Source organism: Cyrtonyx montezumae, unplaced genomic scaffold (assembly GCF_038088225.1).
Source record: "Cyrtonyx montezumae isolate F1298 unplaced genomic scaffold, pur_monq_1.0 scaffold_1, whole genome shotgun sequence".
Taxonomy (NCBI): domain Eukaryota; kingdom Metazoa; phylum Chordata; class Aves; order Galliformes; family Odontophoridae; genus Cyrtonyx; species Cyrtonyx montezumae.
The window spans coordinates 22,536,945-22,554,642 of NW_027071825.1; the positions used below are offsets into that span (position 1 = coordinate 22,536,945).

At 44.3% G+C, this 17,698-nt stretch overlaps 1 protein-coding gene across 3 annotated transcripts in view; it reads left to right on the forward strand.

The window, feature by feature from the left end:
* Positions 1–17,698, forward strand: part of NOTCH2 (notch receptor 2) — a 79,186-nt gene that overhangs the window by 11,741 nt on the left and 49,747 nt on the right. For all 3 annotated transcript variants that reach the window (XM_065743746.1, XM_065743756.1, XM_065743764.1), the window contains exons 3-5: positions 5,854–6,113; positions 6,817–7,152; positions 12,047–12,169. In XM_065743746.1, coding sequence (XP_065599818.1) covers positions 5,854–6,113; positions 6,817–7,152; positions 12,047–12,169 — 719 coding nt within the window. The remainder of the gene's footprint in view (positions 1–5,853; positions 6,114–6,816; positions 7,153–12,046; positions 12,170–17,698) is intronic.

Consider the following 17,698-nt stretch of genomic DNA (forward strand, 5'->3'; position numbering starts at 1 on the left):
TCCTTTATGCCCGAAGCTGTCAAGCTCTGTGCAGCTGTGAGCTTTTGTGCCTCTTCAGTGAGCAATGTGTTTTCAGTTCGTGTGCTGAATTTTGTGCGTGCTTTGAATTTGCGTGGTACAGGTTTAGCAGGACCTCAAAGCTCACTGAAGTCAGAGGCAGCAGTGTGGCACTATGGGGTTCCTAACCCAGTTCTAGCCTCTGCAGTAACTTCAGTCCGTGTACTGGGGTTTTGACCCACCTTTCTTTCCAGCTGGATCTTCTTACATTTGAGTGAGAAATCATTCACAAGGAGTTCTGGGATTGAAGACAAGATCCTAGGCTAAAACCGTTTAAGGACTGCAGCAGACATCTCAGTGTCAGTCTCGAGGGACTAATCCCTTCGAGGCCAGTCCCGAGGCCAGTCCCTGGGGAGTACCCGTAAGAGACCTCGTAGCAGGATGAGGTCTGAGAGTTTTCCAGAAAGGCTAAATACAAAAGTTGAGAAGTTGTCCCTTTCTGAGAATGGGCTGCCCTTTCCTACTTCCTTCAGTCTCCCTTTGGCAGCTAAAGGAGACCCTAGAGACCAGGGCTGTGGAGAAAGGGGGGAGAGTACATATACTTTTCCACATGAAATCTGGGAAGAGCAGTGACTTGAGTCACTTGATCAGAACTTTCTGCTGTGATTTACTCGTGTGGACCAAGAGCTGTTCAGAGCTCAGGTGCTCAAAAAACGCTGAACTAATCCTTACACGCTCAAGCTTCAGCTGCTGTTCCTCCTTTGTACGTAGCCAAGTTGAATGCAGTACAAGTGCTTTCTGTGGGCTAGAGACAATAGTTGTGTACTGCTTTAAGTGCAGAAAAGAGAGGCCGTCCCATCCCATGGTTTGCATTCAAAGTATGACGCATAAACGAGAGCCTTGAGACATGGGAAGGAACGCTTACTAAGCTAACCAGAGGATCCTGTTCTCCCTCCTGAGAGGAGGTGTAGGTGTGGGAGTCAGAAGCCGGGAGCCTGAAGGAAGTCTGGTTAAAATCTGTAGCAAAATAGTTGAGACCCTTCTCACGTTAGTCATCAGACTGCTTTGCTTTTTTTTTTTTCCTTCCTCTGCCGTTGAAGCATCTTCCAATGAAGGCAAGGGGAGTGTAGGGCTGGTGGGGGTAGAAGCAAAACTACGAGGAAATTCTTCCCTTCACGTTTTAAATTAAAGCCATCTGCTTCCTTCTGTGCATCTCCAGATGATATCACTGGGCCCGAATAGGAAACTCCCATGACAGTCAAACATCTGGTAGCCTGGTTAAAGCTGCCTGTGAGTGCGACTGTAGAGGCTGAGCTGATGAATGTGAGCAGGCAGATGTAACGTGGCAGGTGAGAAGGTTTTTCCACCAGAACAGACATATTTTCCTGGAACTTTTTCAGGCGAAAGGAGAGCTAAATATCGGGGGGTAAATTCAGTGTAGTTTCATAGCAGAAGAGCCAAAAAATGCAGCCTATTTGAGTCTTCTGTTTTCACTTTGTAGTGTTAGTCAGACTGAATGCAGCTTTGTAGGTATGTGGATACTTCAGATTTGGGTAAATACCTTCATTTTTGTTCTTACGCCTCTTGTTTAGCTCCATGAGAGCCTGTGCTGAGGCAAAGGCAGGCTGGAGCTGAAAAGGAGGGAAAAAAATGGGTTGAGCTCCGACTAAAGTATTTGTGCTGGAAAGTAGCCCAGAGAGAGTAAAGGAGAAGCTTTAATTAGAAGCAGCTGCATAGCTGATGCAGCCCACAGGACATTTTCCCATTTCAAACTCTCCAGCTTTCAGAAATGATGATTTGAATTAAGTTGTATGTGAAATTTGTTCTTAACAGATTAAATTCCTGATGAAGTAGGTTAGAGAGCTCATGCCTCTCCAGAAAGTGCCAGAACAAACTTCATCTTCCTGTTTCTTTTTCTGAGTGTTAGATGGAAAACTGAGGAAAAACAGTGGCTCTGATTTGGCAAAGGTTTGGTTTCCTGTTCTGAGCATGTCACTTGGAGCTGATGCAAGCTGCTACAGTTTGAAGCTGCACTGTAGGCATGTGGTTGGGTTGTTAGGGCTTTTTTTTGTTCTCTTCCTATAGAGATGGGGGTGAGAACTGAAGAGTGGTAGCGGGATGCTGGAGTGCTGCTGGGCTTCTGAACGGAGCCGAGGATAATGGTGTCCTTTCAGAAGTCTGGACTTCTTTTTCAGTGTTTGCCTCTTTTTAGAAACCCTTTGGTGCCCAACGTGAACTGGGGGCAACACCAAGAACTTAGAACTGAGTCACCAGTATTTGTGCCTAGAAGTGTTGCAGATGGGATATGGTTGAAAATCTGGCTTGTAGGTTTTCTGTTTAAGGTTCAGGAAGGATTGTGCTGCAGGGAAAGGTTGCATAACAGTGTGATGGAGCGCTTAATCAGGAGAGCAGCATGGTGGGTATGAGGGCTAGGTATACCTGACTGAGCAACTTTCCACATGGAGACACGTTCTCTCTGGCATGTCCTTTAAGGCTTTGCCTTATCTGAAAGTAAAGAGCTTAAATTAAAAGAGCTTTTGCTGTTCCCTGCTGGAGTGTGTGTTTTTCTGATTAGCCTCAGAAGATCCTGGAACAAGCCTGGTCTTGGAACACTCCTCTGCTTTCACTGAACCTTAGAATCATTAAGGTTGGACAAGACCTCTAAGGTCATCTAATCCAGCCCTCAACGCACCACTAAACCACGTCCATTTATACCAGAAGGGCTACGTAAGGAGCTCTGGGTCAGCTGTGGGTGATGTGTGAGTGCTGGATGGAGCACAGTCCCAGCCCTCCAGTCAGAGCTTACCAGCACTGCTCTTAACCAGCATTCAGGCTCCCTGCTCACCTGGGGGCAATGGTTAGGTGTACTTAGCCTGGCCCTGGATGCTGCACTGGGTGGGAGAGGAGCTTCCAGAGGTGGTTTATTTGCTTATGGACACAACACGGGATGTTCCCTAGACGTTTTGTTTTACGGCCTTCAAATGAAAAGGCATTTCAGAGTTTATCTTTTAGGTGTGTTTGGGTCAGTTTTGTGTTTGTTGGAGCAGATAGGAGCGTTGGAAGCCTCTTGTTTGCCTGATGAGATGTCCTGGGACGGGTGCTGAGAAACACTGCTTTGTTGCTCTTTCTTTCATGAGAAAAAGTGAGCAGATCCCATTTGTTTTGGGTCCTGGTGTGCTATCGAGCTGCCCAAATCCCCAGCCACGCTGCAACTGGGAATCCCTATACCAAAGTCTAGTAAACATTCCGGCATGGAAGCTCCATTTGACTTTATCCATTAATTATTCATGTCTAGATGTGCAGAATTATGCTGTGGCTGCAGCCACGCAGATGTGCTCCGAGCAGAGCTGCCCAGTGCACCAAGTGTGGCTGTGAATGCCGTGGGAGCTGCACCGCCGCACAGCTTTTGGCACAGCCGTGCCTGCTGGGTGCCAGATCTGCGTGATGGAGCTCCTGCACAGCCATGCTGCACCCTGCTGCTCTTCGGACTGATTTGTCTGAACGTTTCTGATCACAGCCCCATAGAACAGCCGTGCTTCAGGCCTAGGGTATGCGGCTTGCCTCCCCCGTGATGGGGCTGCAGCTTGTGCTGTGAGCCTTCAGCTGCTACAGCAAGGACTGCACGAGGCAGAGGGCAGTGTGCAAATGGCATCCTCTCAGAGCTTGCAGGCTCTTTTAATCCTGCCTTGCCCTGCGAAAGCTGCTCTTTCATGTCTGTTCTTGGGTATGAAGTTGAAAGTATTACTGCATGGTGAAAGGAGCCTAATTTGGGTGTGGAGAATGGTAAATTATGATTACGCACATCTATTATATGACTTAGTTGCTTTCGTTGTACCGCTAAAGCTGGTTGATGCACTTTAACATGAGAAAAAACAGTTGTGGTCATCTAGTAATGACCTGTTGCGTAACTCGGATAATAGCGTCTCTGAATAGCTGTGTTTGAACTAGCGTGCGTGCTCTTCCTGCAGCAGCCAATCCTGGGGTGCTTTTAAACAAGCATGAGTGATGGAGAAATTCCACTGCAACTTTAAATGCGTTGTTCCAGTCGTTTCTCTCTGCTGCTGAGAGTCTGTGCGAGGCCGTGTCTGAAAATAAAGTTTTTATCTCATTTCTAATTGGGATTTATGTAGCTTGAACTTCTGACTTCCACCCCTTATTGTACGTGTATCTTTCAGACTGGGAACTGTTGTTAAACGTTACTTTCTTTGTGGGGACTTGGGGCTTCTGATTAACCATCTCCTTTCCTGTTCCCTTTGGTATACAGACCTGAGCCTTGCATCGTGCCCAAGTTTCTTTGTTTGTAGATGTATGACTTTACAGTGCTGCAATATGCTTCACGTTGGAACTGACTTGTTAAGCAGTCTGCACTGTTATGTCAAGAACTTTTTCCCTCTCACCTTCGAGTTTGATCAGCATGATGTTTTCCTTCGTTATTCGTTGATAGAAGCATTAAATAGCAGAGGAATGAGAGCAGGCCCCTGTAGTATGGCCCCTCTGAAAACAGAGCTTCACGGCCATTCCTTGATTTAAACTGAATTTTAAGGTTTATTATCCACCATGAATTTTGAAATGCTTAAGGAAAAGGCTTCACTGTTACGTTCTTGTCTTGGGGCTAGCTAGAGACTTCATGCATTTTGTGGAGCTCTCTTTGGATGTGAATAACTCATTGATTTAATAGTTGCATCTGTGCTGTCCTGGAAGAAGTCATAGCTGATGTTCGCCTCCCAATCTCTGCAGTGAAATGCGTGTCCTCTTTCACAGGCCGTGTGTGTCTTAAATTGCTTAGCAGTTAAAGCTTGCAGCTGTGCACCGTAGAAAAAGCAGCAAGCGGGCGGTCACATTTTGTGAGCATTAAGGCAGTGTTTTTATCCAGCATTATCATCTTGCTGCTTTCTGCAACCTGAAAGAAACAAATGGAAAGGGAGGGGGGGGGGAGGATAGACATAGGGGTGGTGTTTGCGGGCTGGGTCCCGTATTGCTGAAACTCAAATGGAAAATTTGTGGTACAAAGGCCAGTTAAAAGATGGATTGCAGCTGACAAGCACGCTCAGGCTGTATTGACATAAGTTTAGGTTAGAGAGAAATAACTGCAATTATTCTGTAATCACAGATCTTTGTATAAAATATTACCCTAGTTATAGATAGTGTGTATGTGTGTATTCTCTTTGCTGTGGGAAGGGAGGAACGGTGACCTTGCCGTCAGGGTGCTAGCCAGGGGCGTGGGAGACCTGACTGCAGTGCTGGTGCTGCTCGCCCAGGGCAGGCTGCAGCACGTCGCAGTCCCACGTTTGCTATCAGCAGGAGGATAGCACAGTGTTCCTGTCTCACAGGAGTGCTGAGGAGAGAGATCTGCTCAAGATCCTGAGGCCCTCAGACACTGCTGTATATGTATTCAGGGAGATGGGTGACACCTGGTGTTAATTCCTACCTCTGAAACTGCTGGATTTCATTCTGAAAAAGGATGCTGATTGGAGTGGGGATAGATGCAAGGAGTTGATTGTTACTCAGCAGTTCTTTAGCACTTGGGTTTGTATTGAGGTTTTGAAGGGAAGTGTTAGAAGTTGTTCTGATGTCAAATGCAACTCTGATTGTAGGCAGTACTGGCTTGTTTTGTGGTGAATGATTTCAGAGTTCGAATTTAAGTTCGAATTAAGTTGGCTCGGTAGCATTGCTGAATCCTGGAGAAAGGTCTCATCTGCTGCATCTATAACTTTGGCATTTTGGGACTGTCAGTGTTATCGTCAGTGACAGCAAATTCAGATAACTTATGTGGTGGGTGGACTTCATTGTTGATATCTTCCCAGGACACCAAAGCTTAAGGTGAATGTGCTACAAATAATTTCTTCCCTATTGCAGATGTCGAGAAGGCTACCTTGGAGACTACTGCCAGTACAGGAACCCCTGTGAGAGCAATACGTGTAAGAATGGGGGAACCTGTGAGACCACATCTCTGATAGGAAAAGCCACCTGCAAATGTGCTCCAGGGTTCACGGGAGAGGACTGTCAATACTCTGAATCACACATCTGCTATGTGTCCCAGCCCTGCCTGAACGGAGGAACGTGTCATCCCCACAGCCAGGAAACATACGAGTGTGTCTGTCCTCCAGGTTACACAGGTGGGATTCTGCAGTTGTGCCTTCTGACCCCCTCAGCTGTGAGTTCCCTGGTCCTAGAACATTCAGGGGTAGTTGCAATGTGCTCTCAAATTTAACAGCTTCAGCACAGGAAATGAGAGGAAGTCCAAATGACTTCATGATAAAAATAAAAACAATAAAAGAACTGAAGGGGGCAGGGAGAGAAAGTCAAACTCCATACCCTTTACACGAAAACAGAAAGATATTTAGGTCTTGTGGGGCTCTCCCCGTGGGAAAACTGACTCTAGAAGCTATTCTGAAATGGCCGTTAGAGTTTTAATTCACAATCTACCTTTTAGAGAAAACAAAGTAAATTTGGGCAGAGAAATCTTTGAGTGGGAAAATGTTAATTGGTTGCCTGAGGAGAAGCATGGAAATTCCCTCCTTCCTTTCTTGAAGGGAAAGTAGAACAAGAGAATGACTGGCAGTGTGGTACGATTTCAGGTCACGGGTTATTTTTGTAAATCACCAAGTTCTGTGTCTTACTGGTAATCTGTAAATAGGTTACAGATTTTCTCCCGTAACTGGCAAGTTGATTTTGTTTCAAGTATTGTAAAACATGAAATAATTCCTGTAATCATTTTTACATTCATGGTTTAGATGTAGCGCACCAGCCATTTTGGGGTAGCCCGAAGCATGACACAGGGAACTGTTTTTCATATCAATTTATGTCTTCATCCCACAGGAAAGGACTGCCAGTGGATTGATGCCTGTACCTCTCAACCTTGTGCCAATGGAAGTACATGTTCTGTATCTGGACATAAGTTCTCCTGCATCTGTCAGTCTGGCTACACTGGCCAGAAGTGTGAGATAGATGTGAATGAGTGTGCCACATCAGGGCTCTGTCACCATGGTGGCACCTGCATCAATTTGCCTGGTTCGTTCCGGTGCCAGTGCAAGCCAGGCTATACAGGGCATCGCTGCGAGAGCACGTACGTGCCCTGTTCTCCGTCACCCTGCATGAATGGAGGAACTTGTCATCAAACAAGTGACTTTGCCTTTGAGTGCAACTGTCTGCCAGGTAAGTGCTGCTTATTCAAAGTGCTTGGTTTTGTAGCCTTGTCTCTACATTCCTGTCTATGTTCTTCTGAAGACTTTTCGCTGGGGAGTGCGTGTGAGTGTTTTACAGTGTGAAAGGAAGAGGAATAACAGGGGGGTGTGTGATTGGACTGGTTGGGTCACAGCCAGAAAACCAGAGATTTCTTTGGAACCCAATTGGAGAGAAAGAGTTAAGTAAGTAAAAACTGACGAATATTCAAGTTTGCAGTATGTCCTGATACAGATTATGGTAACGTAACCTCGGTAGAGATGTGGTTTATGTCAGAGAGTTACCTTCAGTGCTTGAATGTAGACTAATATTAGTCTTTTTCCTTCTCAGTCCCTATCCCTTAAAGCACATTAGTTTCCATTTCTTTCCTTTTTTCCTCCAGTACTTTCAAATCTGACAGGGTATTATTTCCAACTCACAATAACCTTTATGTCCTGTAATACTTTCTGAAAAATCATTTTTACATGTTTTCTGATCCTTTTATCTGCTCTGAGTTCATCCACAGCAGGGATAGTGTGCTTACTCAGTACCATGGGCTGTACTGATGCTGTGTATCCAGCTCTGGTAACACCTGGTTATCACCCTGACAGTCTCATCCCCACCTACTTACCATACTGACCACAGAGCAGTTCTGTTCTTTGCATATCGTTTTGTCGGGTTTGTTTTTCTTTTAGATTGGTATTTTTTACTGTGTAATTCAGTCCCTGGGAAACTGATTGTTTGGAAATGCCTTTGACTAGACTTCCACTTAAATGTATTGCAGTCTGGCACATGAACAGTTAGTGTGTGGTAATCTAGAAAGTTAAGCCCTCCTCCCTTCAGTTTTTTTTTTTGCTGTTGTTATTTATGTGAAAGATGTAGCTGCCATGGATGCTGAATTCACTGCATTCTCAGGAGGACTAGCTGCAGTCCTGAGGATGTCTTGAAGGAGTACTGAGAACTTAAGTTGTGAAGAGTACTTTTTGGAGACCTTTTCTGAACCTTCAACATTTCAAGGAATTTTCTTTGGTCAGTTTAGTCAGTGTGAGAAATATGAGATCTCAACGCAGAAACGTCGTGGTGGGGGGAAGAGGGGGAGGAAGGTGAAGTCTGTGGGGCTTGATGCTGTGCTGCTGATAAGGCACACTACTTTTGCCACTCTTTTACAGAGATGCACGTCTGGGTAAGAGCACATTTTCCCCAGACAAATGTGTGGGCTGGTTTAAGGATGCTCAGAAAGAGAGCCTACACTTCTGTGTTTCCTGTATTTGTTTAAGTTGGCTGCATTGTTTTGCTGATTTCATTTTTAAAACAAATCATTTGAAAAACAAAGGGAAAAATAAAAAAAAGAGAGAGGGGACCAAAGGGGCCACGCTGTCTATATTAAAGTGAAAGATAAAAGCAAGGCTCTGGGCCACTTCCTTCCCCTTACAGTGCTGTATCCACTCTGACACCTCTGCAGTGCTGGACGTGGTGGCCTGTCACACCCAGGGAAGAAGTGAACGAGTCCTGCTCATCTGGAAGACAGTGCCAAGATTGTGGGATAGGAATTCCTCTTCAGCCTCCCTCTCTGAGTTGGAGCAGAGCCCGTAATAATGTGACTATAAAAGGAATTGCTCTAGTCCTCATTTCTGGACTGCCTGAAGATCTTACCGTAGCTCAGCGTTACGGATGCAGCAGCAGAAAGCAGTTACATCTGGAACTGCTGGAATGGTTTTCAAAGTGATTTTTGTGTCTTGTGACCTCTGAAACTGTTTTGAAGAAACTGATTGTGCCTGAATAGCAATCTAAGCGTAATTAAATTACTCCTGGACTGGCACTGAAATCAGTTTCTGTTTCCCGTAGAAGTTCTCTTCTTTGCTTCTGAATGAGTTTCATTTAGGGTAAACATAGACATTGAAAGATGAGGGGTTGGTAACAGGGAGAAAATCTACATCCTGGAGTTACACTGTCTCAGCACCTTTCTCTGTTTTTACAGTGTTGCAAGTGCTGTGCATGTACAGTGTAGCCAAGCTGATGCTTTTCAATTCTCATGTTCCCATTTGGGTTGTGTGCTTACACATAGATCTTCCATTAGGCAGTTTGTGAAGTCCTGTGTAATAGAAAAATGTGTCAGCATTTGTGGCAAGTGATGAGATGCTGTCAGTGTTACATCTGTATGAAAGGCAGCTTCTTAATTTCTCTCCGTGTAGTATAACTGTTTTTCCTCTGGGCTTCACTGATCTTTTAAATGAAGACAGGAGTGTAGGCAAGTAGGCAGGTTAGGTCAATCGTAACAGTCATAGTAAGAAGTACTCCAGTGAAAGAGACTTTACCTGAAGCACCAGCAAGTCCTTTCAGTCTAAGAATGAGCTCGTAGTTATAAATATTGGACAAAAAAGGAGTTCATTTGGCAACTAACCTTCAGTGGAATGTTAAACAAGTCAATAGAGGAAGTTCTTAGCTGGGAAAGTGATTATTCATTGTTATCCATCAAAATAATTAGCCATTAACTAAGATAAGGACCCTAGGGAATTCCAAGGGCTTGTTCAGGAAGCTATCTGTCAGGCCAGAACAGGCTGTTTATGAGAGCTGGAACACTTCCTGGGAAGAGGAAGGAACCTCACGCCGTGCCATGGTGGAGCATCACACTGCCCTGTGCCACGAGGGCGGTGTCCAGGCCCCATTGGTATAGCAGGAAATCTTCCAGCTTGAAGTAAAGATAGGCTTCTAATATCCAGAGAGAATTGGATGTGGTGCTGTGGGATGGGCTGGAGGTTGCTGATGACATAGGAGTAAACTTATCTACTTGAATCCCTCTGTGAACGAGAGGAGGAAGAACACGCTGTTAACAGTGGGAATGCTTTTCCCCTGGAGGTTCTCATTCTGTGGTTGGCTGTGCTTGGAGATGTAGAGCAGAAGTCAGGTTATGGTTGCAGGCTGCTCTCGTGCAGGCAGAAAGCAAAGGGCAGCATGTTAATCCCAGTGCAGGGGGAAGCAGGAAGCAGCATCAGGTGTCCAAATACAGCAGAACAGGGAAGTCTTTGGAAACTCAGGTGATGTTACTGCAAAATCAGGTCCTGAGTCCCAGCCTGGGAGAAGTTTGTGTCCCAGCATCTTTGTGCGTGTCATGCTCCAACATATGGTTATTTGGGCCAAGACACCTGACTCTAAAGGGTTTATTTTAAGAATGAAAGCTAAATTTCCTATAGGCAGCTAAAAGTTGATCTCCAGAGTAAGAAAAATTTGAAAGGAATCTGGGAGTTGAGAAGTTCTGCTCTAATATTGTACAAATTTCTTGGGCTGCTATATCTTTGTCACTGATACAGTGAGGTAGTTTTAAGTAAATGTGTGATGTCAGGAACTTGTTTACTACACAGTAGGAAGCAGCACTGTTCTTTGCATCCTCCAAGCTGAGGAGGTAGGAGCTTAAGCCTTCCAGCTTGTTGTTCTGGGTGTACATCCATACTAATCGTGCTGTTGGCATGAGTGTGATCTGTGCTCAGTGGGCTAGTTCTCCACAGTCACAAAAGCAAGCTGCTAGGACAGTCCTGTTTTAAGGTTCAGCCTTTGTCATTTATAGTAGCTTTATGTAGTTTAAAATAGCAATTTGTTATTAGTTGTATTCCTTGGTAATCCTTCCTTAACAGCTTTTACTGGTAAGGCACTGCTGTGAGGGTACAGATTCAGACTAAACATGTATTTCTCTTTCTTCTAATTAAACTTTCCCTAATGTGATGAAGTGAAGGTGAGGAAATACTTGAAAGAAGATAAAACAGCAGGTAGCTTTATGTTCAGCCTGTTCTCCCTTGCTTCTAGGTGACAGTCCATTTGATTTGGTTTAGCATTAATGCTGCTCTCTGCTTCTGACACCTCCCTGCTGGTTACTGGAGAGGTGGGAGCGGACACGATTTGTCTCAAGTCACTTGGGAGCAGCCATTGTCTGGAGATGTTGCTTCAGAGCTTTACAGTCTCAGGCTCATCTGCTGCATAGCAGGGTCTGTGTAGGATCAGATGTTGCTTAGAGGGTTTGTGTAACTTGATGCAGATGTTACGGAACCTTCTGGAACAAGGCATCAAAAGTAGAGGGGGGTTAAAGCATAGTTCTGGATGAGAGGGCCGTGTCAAGTCAATGCTACATTCCAAAGCAGTGAAGAGGCGAAGCTGATGTTTTAAATTAATGCATGTGTTCTGGAACCACTTACTTCATCCACGCTAGCCTGCATCCACTTGTGCTTTGATAAATAGCTATCTCACCCAGCAGAAGTGACAGGTTTGTTTAATGAAGCATGAGGTAAAGCAGCGGGTGAAATTGAGGGGAAGATGAATTACTGACAGCTGCCTTACTTAAAGGGAAAAGAAAATTGAGCACGATAGAGAAAATGGTATTTTGCCAGCGTGACCGTGTTCATGAGGAGCTTTGATTTTCAGCATCTGTTCTCTTCTGCTTTTCAGTCAGGGCTTAATTTATCAGCACTGATTGGGCAGTGGCTCATCTGTGGATGGACTGATTGCTTTATTTATTTTTTCCCTGATGCTAAAGAGGGCCAGATCAGGAATTTGTAAGCTCATTTTCAAAGCATATGTGATCTACATTGACGTAGCTGTAGAGTATAAACAATCCTGAGGTATTCACAAAGTGAACACTAAATACCTTTTCACTATGGGATGAACTTATCCAGAATGGTGCTCCATGTAATCTGACCTGCATGCTATCAGCAGAGCCATTCAGTAAAGTCTCTGCTCAGCTTGCTGTGTCCTGGTTCATCGGGATTAGGTTAACAAGACAAGCCTTTAAGGAAAGGAGGACTAAAAACAGGGTGGTAGGAGAAGCTGCGTAAGGGATAGATTCTCTTTCAAAATAAACTGGAAAGTCCATTTCAGTCTGCTTTGTTTTTAATTTAAACAGGTTTCGAGGGGAGCATCTGTGAGAAGAACGTTGATGACTGCCCGAATCACAATTGCCAAAATGGGGGCATATGCGTGGACGGTGTGAACACCTACAATTGCCGCTGCCCACCGCAGTGGACAGGTACGTGTGATAGGAAACATCCCTGCGTGATTGGGACACGCTTCACAGGAAAGAAATGTGGGACTTCTGGGCCCCCCCCAGCATGCAATGCAAGTTGCAAAAGGCTGAATGTAGCTCACATCTGTACTTGTTCTGCTGTCTGAGGCACAGATGTCAGTGAAGCCTTTAGAGCGAGATTGTTTGCATCAAAGCTACCACATTACAAGACATTTCCCACTGCACTATTTAGCATTACAGGCTTATGTGCGCATGATTTTGTCAGAGAAGTAGTGTGATTCTTGGGGCACCATGCAGTGCGACTCTGAGCTGTGCTGCTGCTTGTATGCATTACTTCGTAAGAGGGTGTGTATTTTACAAAAGCACAAAGCATGGCTTTGCTGTTTTGAATCTGTTCATTAGCAATTTCCTGATACGTTTTGAGGTGTTTTTAATGTAAGATAACGATCCTCATGTAGATAATAGCACTGCTAAAGAGCTTAAGCAATCTGGAAGAAAACGTGGGTGGGAGAAGGGAGGGAAGAGAATGTGAAGCATGGGAAGCTTATGCTTTTGCTACTTCTGTTTGTCTGCTCTGGCTAAATTTTATCTGGAGCTCTTTGACAAGCAAAGCCACCTTTGCATCCTAAGTGAGTCTGCTTTATTCTGAGTATGTCTGTAGTGGGAGGAAAACGTGTATTTCGGAAACAGTGATGCGTGACGTAAGGAAGTGGCTTACAGGAAATTCAGTGTCATCTTTAGTCACAAAATGTCCCCATACCTCAGAAATAAACGAATACCTCCAGTTTTGTGGGTTTTTCCTTTTTTCTTTCTTTGAAGTCACGTTAGTCGTTCTTAGCTGGCACACTTTCAGTTGGGTAGAACTCTTCTTTCAAAATCATAGGAAATGGAACAACCCTGGAACTGACAAATTGAGCCCCTATCGTAATGTGCATTTTTTTTTCATTAAGTAAATTGGGGTATTTGTTCTGGGGCCAAGCCTGATTGAGGCCTTCCAGTTCTGAAGAACTTTGAGCACGTTCTTCTCAGTATCTAGAAAATACTGTTTGATATCAGAGCATCTGTAGTGATTGGTAGCTCAGACAAATGTAGCGTGAGGAGCTTGACTACTAGAGAACAAAGGGTTTCATTTTTAGTGTTTTTTTTTTTCCTCTGAAAGCATTGTTCTCATTAAAAACTGTTTGTCACTGACTGACAAGGAAGCCTGGTAGTTAAGAACCCTCATTAACTTTAACATGAGATATTCTTAAGTAAGTTAAAACCGCATAAGGGAGGGAAATGCACGCTGCTTGCATAGCTCTTTGAAACTTGGTGTCAACAGGAGAAAGTGAGTCCTTCTCTTAATGAGCAAGTACCTATTCTCATATACTGCTTCTCTATCTGAACATTGGGAAAGTTTTCCTACAAATGAAAATGTGAAGTTCGGGTGCAGGGCCAGGAACCATTCAGTGACTCCTTAAGCTTTGCTCCATGCTGCAGAAATTATAAACCTCGTTGTGGCTTCCAGCATGTCAGCAGTAGACTAATCTCAGGGTTACTCCTGAAGCATGGTGGAGGGAGATAATGGATTATGACTGTGTATAATGGGAGTTTATGATCTACTGGGGGTTCCTTTGATTTGTAAAGGTTCCATAAGCCTGGTGTACAGGGTTTGGGTGAGTGGCTACTGTCAGCCAGGGATAAGTTCTGCACCTGGAAGAGGCCATGCTGGTGAAGGGCTGTGATTCTGTTTGGTTTTGTGGTAGATTCTGTCTCTGATTAACCACTGAAGCTCTTTGCAGTGCAATTGATGGCTCTTCCTCTGAACCTCTTCTGGTCTCATGACTAACATTAGGACGAGTTGTTACTGTTGTGGCCAAGTCTTAACGCCATTTTACTTTTGTCTGTGCAGTCTATCCAGAAAATTGTACATGCATAAAGGATGCTTCTCTCCTGTGAAACCATAGAAGGAAAAACTCACCCAGCTTTACATTCCCATGGCTTTCTAAAACAATTTAATTGAACGTTTTTTTTTCTGAGAATTTCCTTTGTTTATGGTGAAGTTAAGGTTATCAGCACAGCAGTGGTTTTAGATAATGGCTTCTCAAGGCCGTTGACTTTCTAGACTTCAGGAATCAGGTCAGTTGAGAACTAAAACTGGTCTCACAGTTGAGAAAACAGTGGTTTAACTGCTTGAACTATGAACATCAGAGTCTCTGGGGAGTTGAGTTATCTTGTCCAAAATGAGCAGCGCCAGTTTTGGTGTTTGAACTAAAACATGAGCATCTTGAGAAGTAGCTATGCATGTTCATGTCGTCATGGCTGAAATATGTAGGGCGGTAGCACTGTGCCTTTGTCCTCGGGATGCCTTAACGACAGCCATTCCCCTGCAGTGATACTGCTCTGAGTGTTTAGGGAGACTGAAAGCTAATAGTGATGATGGAGGGCTGTATCTGGGGCTTTCTGTATGTTGCTTTCCATACAAGCCCGTGCACTGAAAAGCTCTTGGCCCACTGGCCTTTAAAAATTCACTTATAGCATTAATCATTTTTCTGTTGTCCAGTAAACATGGGAAAGTGATGATGTCCCAGGACACCTCAGAGGCGTAGAAGTTTTCTTTGAACTGACTTTAGTCCCTTTTTATGCATCTTCATGAATGACCAGGAAGGTGCAGGATAGCAGTATGCATCCAGATTGGAGATGAGGAATGTACATAGAGGATTACTGGAGTAGATTTGGAGAGAAGTGACTTTCCCAGAATTAAATTGCAGCTGGTTCTGATAGCAGTAAGCTGCAATAAAAATGAGCTACTCAGCAATAAGGAAATGCAGTGTAAGTGCTGGTTCCATCTTTTGCACCAACACAGTTTATAACATTGTAAATCATCTTTAAGGCTAGTGAAGAGGGGAGAACTGAACAAACAACACTTAAGGTACCTGTTCTAATGAATGCTTATGGTGCAGCAATGGAAATTGAAAGCCTCCAGTGAGACCTTGAGTTTACTGAACGTAGGTAGTGTGCCATATAAAAATAAATTACAAAAATAAGGCTCAGTCCCATGTTTGTAAATAAGCATCAGCCAAAAGTAGAATGCTGTTAAATGCTTTCATTGTGTTGTAGTTCTTCTTCCGTCTCTCGTTGCTACTCTAGCAAAACTTTAAATTGCTTTATTTGCAGTTTTAGTGTTCATTTAATCCTTGTGCTATGGATGAAGACCTTGCATGTGAATGCCTCATGGCATTGAGAAACCTGTCTCATTCCTTGCTAGAAAAATCAAGCTGTATTCCATCAGTTCTGTGTAAAGCAGTATCGAAGCATCCTTTATTGAAACAGAATCTGTTACAGTTCCTTTTGGTAACCATCTGCCCGTTGTGTTTCTCTGACAGGTGGTAGGCTGGACTACATAAGCATGCATTTTTTGAATGTTTCCTCTGTTTGGTGCTGGAATCCAGCTTTTGAGAGGCTGTTTGCTTTTCGTCTGATTTCCTACGCCTCTAACAGAGCACGCTGCTCCTCCTTTGTTGCAGTGTGTGCCTTCTCCTTCTCCTTTGCTGCTTTTTCCGGAAAGATAAAATCTCCTGCCTTTCAATAATGACAAGGAATTCCTGCTGTCACTGATGTTTTTGTCACCTTCAAAGTTCTCATATTTCATATGATTGTAATGGCTGTCAGCCTCCTAAATCTGTAATTGGCAGGACAGTCCTGGACTTGCTTTGTTGCAGCTGCCCCAGATCTTTTCTGTTGTTGAATGTTAGCTATTTTGTGTGTGTGTGTGTGGCTTTTTGTTTTTTAAGGATGACTTTATCATGCCCCAGTCTTAATTTTTTTGTCCTCTAAAGACACTGTCACAAATGTCTTGGGAATAGATGAAGATACTTTTGTAAAAGATAAAGTCTGTTCCTCTCGGCCTGGCAGGTCACAGAACTAGGTGTGCTTTCAGTGTGATTTGATTCAAAATGAGCCCCGAATCCTGGCTCATGTCTTCAGCATGTAAAGACTGTATGATGCTGCTGTTCTGCAGCAGTTAAGCCATGCAGAGAGCTCCCTGCTGCCTGAGGAGGTATGTCTTTCTCCCTTCTCTGAGCTACCCTTCCCCTTGCTCTGAGCTGGCTCTGGTATTTGTTGGTGTGAGTCCCTTTGACTCACTAATCTAGGAAAAAATCCCAGCTCATGACTTCTTGTTTGGGATCAGGAATTAAAATTCACAGAGGTCTCATGAGTGAGCTGATACAGAGAAGGTGATGGTAGTCACACTGTAGAACTGTGTGAAGGTGAGGGTGCCCTTCCAAGGAGGCAGTGAAACCAGGGTTATAAGGGCTGCTCAGTTATTCCAGACCACAGCTCAGATAAAGAAACAAGGCTGGCTTTAAAATGCACCTGTTTACTGTGTTGATCTAACCTATGCAGCTCTGTGTCAAGAAGGCTTTGGGTACTGAAGTGTGTAACACTTGCTTTAAGTGCTGTTTGTCTTGGCTAAGAAGAGATCCTGCTCAGCATGCAGTGCTCTGGGGGAGCAGTTTGCACCCATGTTAGGCCCAGATCACCTTTTGGGAGCAGAGTACAATGGAAGCTGGTTTGCATCCTCCGTCAAGTGGGGTCCTTGGCACAGTTTCTTCCTGCAGTGCCATGCTGGGAGCTGTGGGATAAGCTGTAGGGCTGGGGATGTGCTGTGCCCACACTCAGGCACTTTGGGAAGCCCTGCATTGCCCTGCTGCTGCGGGCTTGACCTGTCCTCCCCCTTTCATTTCCCTCCCGCTGGCTGGGAGAGTGAGGCTCCCATGGCAGTTGTGTTTGTTCAGGCTCAGGCTTTGCCCGAAAAGGGACTCTGGCAAACTGTGTTTTAAAATCTAGGAAACCTTTGTCTGAAGGAAATCACAGTGTGCTAGCAGCTGACTCCACCAAATATCACCCGCTTTGGAAGCTGACTTTAGAAGCAAATGTTTGTCTTGAGCAGAAAAGCTCTTCAGGCAGCAAAGCAGTGCTTTTTAATTAAAATAGCTGTTAGCTTGGTCATATGCTCTTAAACGCTAGCACAAGGGTTACTTCTGCGGGGCTTTAGGCAGGAATTTTCAAAGGGGAGGAGTTGAGGATTCAGTTCCTATTTAATTAGAGTAATATTTGCTCTCCACCTTGATTTTCTTTGAAAATACCAGCCTTAAACTCAGGGCAGGCATGACTTTGCTAAGAAGGGAGGATAAACATCAGAAAGCTAATGTTTAACGTTTTTAGGTGAGATTGTACACTCTGTTATTTTCTTTTTAAGACTTCACTGAACACCACTTTCCCCACTTTCTCTATTAGGATGTCTGTAGTACCAAGCTATGCTTAGTGTGAAAAATTAAAATAGAAACACTGCCTTGCTAGAGAACGTAGAAGCTTGAAAATGGAACCAACCCTGATGTGGATCATAAATTTTGAATGCTGCAGCCTTCTGAATGACAGAATGTGCAATGCTGCTGCTTTCTGGAAAGCACTGATTGATTCTTACCTGCCTGGGAGTGCTCCCCTGGTTGTTCCCTGCTTTGGTTCTGACTGATGTGCAGTGTGCACATC